The 6,413-nt window shown below is 38.8% G+C and overlaps 1 protein-coding gene across 3 annotated transcripts in view; it reads right to left on the bottom strand.

The window, feature by feature from the left end:
* Positions 1 to 961: 961 nt before the first annotated feature.
* Positions 962 to 6,413, bottom strand: part of ido1 (indoleamine 2,3-dioxygenase 1) — a 55,604-nt gene continuing 50,152 nt past the window's right edge. For all 3 annotated transcript variants that reach the window (XM_043681475.2, XM_043681474.2, XM_087984392.1), the window contains 2 exons: positions 3,894 to 4,042; positions 962 to 3,660 (listed from right to left, as the gene is read on the bottom strand). In XM_043681475.2, the coding sequence (XP_043537410.1) occupies positions 3,287 to 3,660; positions 3,894 to 4,042 (523 nt within the window). In that variant the 3' untranslated portion in view covers positions 962 to 3,286. The remainder of the gene's footprint in view (positions 3,661 to 3,893; positions 4,043 to 6,413) is intronic.

Genomic DNA, 6,413 nt, shown 5'->3' with positions numbered 1-6,413 from the left:
TGAAGTTGAAGGTGTGTACTGTGCCTTTAAGAGAGAGAGAATGTTTTTCTGAACTGAGAGATTATAAGTACCTGTGTATATGACTAGATGTCAGTCTCAGAGTGTACTGGAAAATTGAAAATGTGTGACATTTGGCTGTGAAATGAATACCTGAATTTTATTTGCTGTTTTGACAACAATTCAAATTTAAGCAGTTTAAATGATGTCCCAGGGTACTAAAACCCAGTTGAGTTTGAATTTAATGTTTTGCCAGTGTCAAAGCAATGAGATGATCTGATTATGGGAGTATAAGAATTTGAAAAAACCTTTTGAAAATTGGTCAGAGAGCAACTGTCACAGAGAGAGAAACTGCTGGAGAGCTAACTGCCCATCTAACGTTGTGTTCTTAAAAAAATCAGAAAAAAACCCTCTCTATCAAGGATACCTTTTCATGTAAAGCCTATTCACAGTAAAAAGAAAGAAGGCGACCGAGGGAGGTCAGCAGCAGAAAAACTGAAGACACTGGGGAAGACAAAGACTGTGTGATTTTGAGATTAAGTTAATGTAATTTTAATATGTGTTTGATTGGAACAGCATATTTTTATAGAATTGGTGTCAGACAGTAAGTACATCAGAGAAAAGGGGTTTGGATTTGTGATTTTTTTTTGTTTAATGTTCACTAGTAGAGTTAGAAAATAAATTGGTTTTTTTTTCTTTAAATAGTGGAATTTAGGAGTTCTCTGTCACTCATATTTTAACAGATTGTGAAGTGAGGTGAGTTTTTCTGGGTGTTTGGTTTAATTAACAGAGGGGTTCAACCACCACAATGTAACACCATAGCTGCCCTCTTATTTTTAAACTGCGACAATTGGCTGTAGATTCTCCCACAAGAGGAAGCATCCTTTCCATTGCCAGCAGGTTCATTGTCCACAGAATATGTTTCAATTATGTTAATGAATACACAATCCGTCTACGCAGAGAACACGTTTCTTCAATACAGAAAGTTTTATTTGTTGAGAAACTGCAGAATCGAAACTAAATTAGATAAAATAACTTTTAAGCAACAAGTTTGAAATAGTTTAGCTGATAAATTTTACATCATAAGTCCTGTTTTACTATATTAAAAAACAATTTAACATATTCAGCCTACAGAGACAACATTTCCTTACTCCATCTCTCTACCCTACATGTAACCCTATTTTGCACAATTTGTATTCAACTCCCTGTCAAGATCATTGATTGTTTCTACATCCACCACCGTCATAGACAAGGAGTTCCAGATCATCATTATCACAGCATTAAAACATTTTTCTTCACATCCTCCCTACACCTCTGTTAAATCTGTGTTTCCCCTGTCATCCTTATACCATTAGCTAGTTGGGATCATTTTGTTTTCTAGGCTATCTAAACCTTTCATAATCTTGTACACCTCCACTAAGTTTCCCTCAGCCTCATTTGCTCCAAGGAGAATAAACTAGCTTCTCTCAATCTTGTATCTCATAAACAAATAGGTAGAGCTTGCTAAGCTATACAAGGAACAGTTGGAATACTGTGAACAGTTTTGGTCACCTAACCTAAGTATCAGCATTGGAGGCAGTCCAGAAAAGGTCCATTAGGTTCATCCAAGGTATCGAGGAATTTTCTTTGGAGGACAGGTTGAGTAGTTTGAGTTTGTACTCATTGGAGTTTAGAAAATTGAGAAGGATCTCATTGAAATGTATAAGGTTCTTCAGAGCCTTCAACGAGGAACAGTACAGAAAAGATTTACTATGATGCTACCTGAACCGGAAGATTTGAGTTATAAGGAGAGGCTAGATAGGTTAGGATTTTCTTTTCCATGGAGATTATGAGACTGAGAGGTTTATAAAATCATGAGAAGCATAGTTAAGGTTGATAGCAACTAGCTTCTCCTCATGGTAGGGGAGTGTAAAACTAGAGCACATAGATTTGAAGTGAGAAAAGAGAGATAGAAAAGGTTCGAGAGGTTCGCAATTTTTCCAAAGAAGGTGGTGAATGTCTCAACGGGCTGCCAGGGGTAGTTGTGGAGGCAAATATAATTTTCAGAAATATCATTACTGAAACATTTGGACAGGTGCATTGATTGGATAGGTATGGATGGATATGGACCAAACGCAAGCAAATGGGACTCAATTAATTGTGAAAACTGTGCGATGTGGACAAGTTGGTCTGAATGGCCTGTTTCCATGCTATGGCTGTAATAATGTCAGTGTGGAGAGTTTGTTTCCCTTATGGATGAATCTAGGACAAGTGGGCATACTGTCAAATTTTCAGCTCTGATCTCCAGCATCTGCAGTCCTCACTTTCTCATACTCTCAAAGTAACAAATTGCCCATTTCAGACAGAGATGAGGAGAATTTTTTTGTCTGTGAGGGTGGTGAATCTGAGGAATTCTTTACTGCAGAGGGATGTCGAAGTTGGGTTACTAAAGTATATAAAAGACTGAGAAGACATATTTCTAATAATAAAGAGAATCCAAGTTATGGGGTAAAGCAGGTAAGTGGAGTTGAGAATTATCAGATCGGCCATGGTAGAGTGGACTAAATGGGCTGAATGACCGTGAGATCTTATGGTCTTACTTCCTTCCGGAAATGACATGACATTATAATTATACTAATTACATTTTATTATGTCAAAATGAAAGCTGTTGAATTTCTGTTAAAATCCTGTATTAGCTCAATGCTTATTTTTATGCTTTAGGAGATCGTAGCATAGTAATAATATCACTGAATGAGTAACTGAAGGGCCTGGGCAGATTTCATGAATGTCAGTTCAAATCTCATCATGGTTGTGCAAACTCATCAATAATGTTTCTTTGAGAAGGAAATCTGCCTCTCTTACCTGGTCTGGCCGACATGTGATTCCAGATCCACAGGAATGTGGTTGACCTTTAGATGGCCGAAAAAGCCAATTAGAGACAGAGGAAAAAATGTGACATCCACATTGCCATGCAAGAATTTTTAGAAGTACAAAGTTAAAAATCACACAACACCAGGTTATAGTCCAACAGGTTTAATTGGAAGCACAATTAAACCTGTTGGACTATAACCTGGTGTTGTGTGATTTTTAACTTTGTACACCCCAGTCCAACACCGGCATCTCCGAATCATTTTTAGAAGTAGTTAGTGTCAGTGTTGTCACTATAGTGTCTTTGTCATTGATAGCTCATGATATATGAAGATTTCACTGTTACCTCACATTTTACCAATAAATAAGCTGTCTGGCTTCCTGAATAATTATATATTAGTTAGATATTTTAGTACAATAAATGAGTTAACCTCGATTGATGTCACCAAATGTTATCAATCATTACTTTCTTAGTCGCATCTCGGACACTTTTAAGCAAACACATGATTCCTGATCCACCCGTTCCCCGTTCAGCTAAGGCAGCTGGGGCCTTCTGTAATAAAAGTGCTGAGCTGTTTTGCTTGGCTTTCTCTGCTTTTGCTTTGGCTGCAGTTATCGTGATATACCGAGTGACAACTGTAATGTGATAGTTCCTCAGATCAACAAGCGCAGCTATGCAATCATTGTACAGCTCACGGAGGGCAGGATTTCTGTTGAGCATGATGTGCTCTCGCACAGATGGTCCTGAGGCAATTGCTTGGAGGAAAGCCTTGTGTGAAGGAGGCATGTAGTCCCTCATCCGGTACAAGAATTCAGCTGTAACAAGAATTACACATCAAATTGGATATCAAGATTGGGAACAAATTCATTAATTTTAATTATACTCATCTAAAAAGTTAACAACTCCATTTGTGCGGGTTTTACACAATATAACATAAGCTGCAATAAGACACATTTGTAAGTTTTGTGGTCATGGCAGATCACTTTCCATAACATGAATTGGATCTTCTGATAAGAGCATTGTATTTAATGTTGTAGACCTCGCTTACCATTTTTTTCCTCATGACGTATTCTCAAAAACTCGTCAAAAGATTGCAGAGTGGAACTTTGTGCAGCACTCCCACCTGAGAAGAACTGAGGTTTATCCCACACTCCTTCATACAACAAGCCTTCTGGAAAGGCTGGATTATCCTTCCACCTGCAAAACAAAGTGACAGAAATCACAGCACATTTCATGTCAAGCTTCAACACATTCATTTAACATGGTGAGGCAACAACTTTTAACTCAGCATTGAAAATAGTCCCTGGAGTGCAATCAATTTATTTGTGATTCAAATTTTTTGCAGTATCAGGCTCACTCTGCAGTATCCTTTCTCAAAGCCATGCTCACCCATATTCAAATTCTGGAAAGAGTCATGGATTTCAGTCAAATATTGATTCTTACTTTCTCCATATCCCCACATAATTGTTCTGATTTTCAGAGGTTGTCAGAATCTCTCTTCACTGCCCATGTAACTTGCCAATTGTCTCCACTTAAATCTTGGACTTCTGGAACTGCATTGATCAAGAGTGGCACTTATATTCCCAGCATTGTCATGGACTTCGTTGGTTCTTAAACAATGACCAAATCATTGGAAAGCAATTTGTTTTGCAGCCTCCTTCTGGAATGGGAACACTGTCAAGAGTGTTGTGCATTCATTGGCATAATACTTACTATTCACCACACCAGTGCATGCAACCACATGTTGCAGGTAGCAAGAAGCCCAGGGTCACCATGGGAGGAGAAAGATTCAGTTGTCAAAGTCTACATACATTCCAATGATATCGGTAAAAAGGGGGAAGAGGTTCTGCTGAGGGAATATGAGCAGCTAAATTAAAAAGCAGAACTAAAAAGGTAATAACCTCTGTCTTACAACCTGATTCAGAAATTAATGGCACAGGCTTAACAAGATTAAAGCGGTAAACACATGACTCAAAGATTAGTGTGGGAGAATTGGGTTCAAATTAATGGGACATTGGCACCAGTACTGGTGAAGGAAGGAGCTGTTCCAATGGGACAGGCTTCAGTAAAATCATGCTGGGACCAGAGTCTTGGCATAACCAGGGCTGCAAATGAGGCTGTAAACTAAATTGTTGTGGGGGGGAAGGGGAGTGGGTGGGTGGGAGTTTGTTTAGTTCCATGGCAAATTATAAAATCAGAAGTAAAGGAGAAGGTAGGATTGCAGGTTAGTGATGGGCTTGATTGTTAGGAGAAAATAAAAAAGGGACAGAATGGGTGAATTTCATATTGTACAAAGATAGTCAAGCAGGAAGCTGGAAGAATACAGCAAGCCAGGCAGCATCAGGAGGTGGAGAAGTCAATGTTTCAGGTGTAACCCTTCTTCAGGATCTGAAATGTTGAATATCTCCACCTCTTGATGCTGTCTGGCTTGCTGTGTTTTTCCAGCCTCCTACTTGCCTACCTTGAATTCCAGTATCTTTTTTTGTCTCTAATCTTATGCAAAAAACTGGAGAAGTGTCAGGAAATTCAATCATAAAACCAACTTAAGGGATTTGTATCTTAATGCATGAAGCATTGGAATAAAGTTGACCAACTGACAACAATTGAAATGTTACTGAATATGATTTCAAACCCACTACAGAAACATGGTTCCAAGAAGATCAAAACTACGAGCTTAGCATTCAGGGATATTTGCCCTTTGGAAACAGGACATTTTCAGGAATGGAAAAAATGATGGCGTAGCACGGTTAATAAGAAACGAAATGAGGACAGTTATGAGAGATAATTTGGGCTTAGATGATGTAGAATTCACATGGGTGGAGGTGAAAAACAGCAATGGAAGGACAACACTGGGGATCTCGTCATTCTTCTGACCAAATAGTAGCCACTCTGTGGGAAAGGCTACAAATCAACAAATAATAGGAGCATAGGAAAGAATAGAGAAATAATTTTGGGTGACTTTAATCTTCATGTGGATTGAGTTGGTCAATTTGGAAAGGGTAGCTCAAGAAATGAATTGATAGAGTGCATTAGGGATAGTTTCCAATGTCATGGAGCCAACTAGGGAGCTGGGTATCTTGGATCTGATGATAGGGAATAAGGCAGGTTTAATAAATAAGTGAAGTAAAAGATCCCCTTGAAAGTAGTAATCATAATATGATAGAATTTAATACCCAGTGTGAGAGTGTGTACAATAGGTGAGTGGGGGGGGAGGGGGATGAAGGTGATAGGTCAGGGAGGAGAGGGTGGAGTGGATAGGTGGAAAAGGAGTACTGTGAGCAGTTTTGATAAGATAACATTTGAGAATAGAATTTGGCCATTTGGCCCATCAAGTCTGGCCCACTATTTGATCATGGCTGATATGTTTCATAACTTCATTCATCTATCTTCTCCCCGTAAGCTTTGATTCCCTGATAATTAGAGGGTTGGATAGGGTGGACAGGTAGAGCCTTTTTCCAAGTATGGGGACGGCAAACACGAGGGGACACAACTTTAGAGTGAGGGGAGATAGGTAGAAGACAGATGTCAGAGATAGTTTCTTTACTCAGAGAGTAGTAAGGGTATGGAA

This window comes from Chiloscyllium plagiosum, unplaced genomic scaffold, assembly GCF_037043375.1.
Source record: "Chiloscyllium plagiosum isolate Xiang-an unplaced genomic scaffold, Cpla_swu_hap1 HiC_scaffold_48, whole genome shotgun sequence".
Taxonomy (NCBI): domain Eukaryota; kingdom Metazoa; phylum Chordata; class Chondrichthyes; order Orectolobiformes; family Hemiscylliidae; genus Chiloscyllium; species Chiloscyllium plagiosum.
This window is presented reverse-complemented; position numbering and strand designations above follow the sequence as displayed.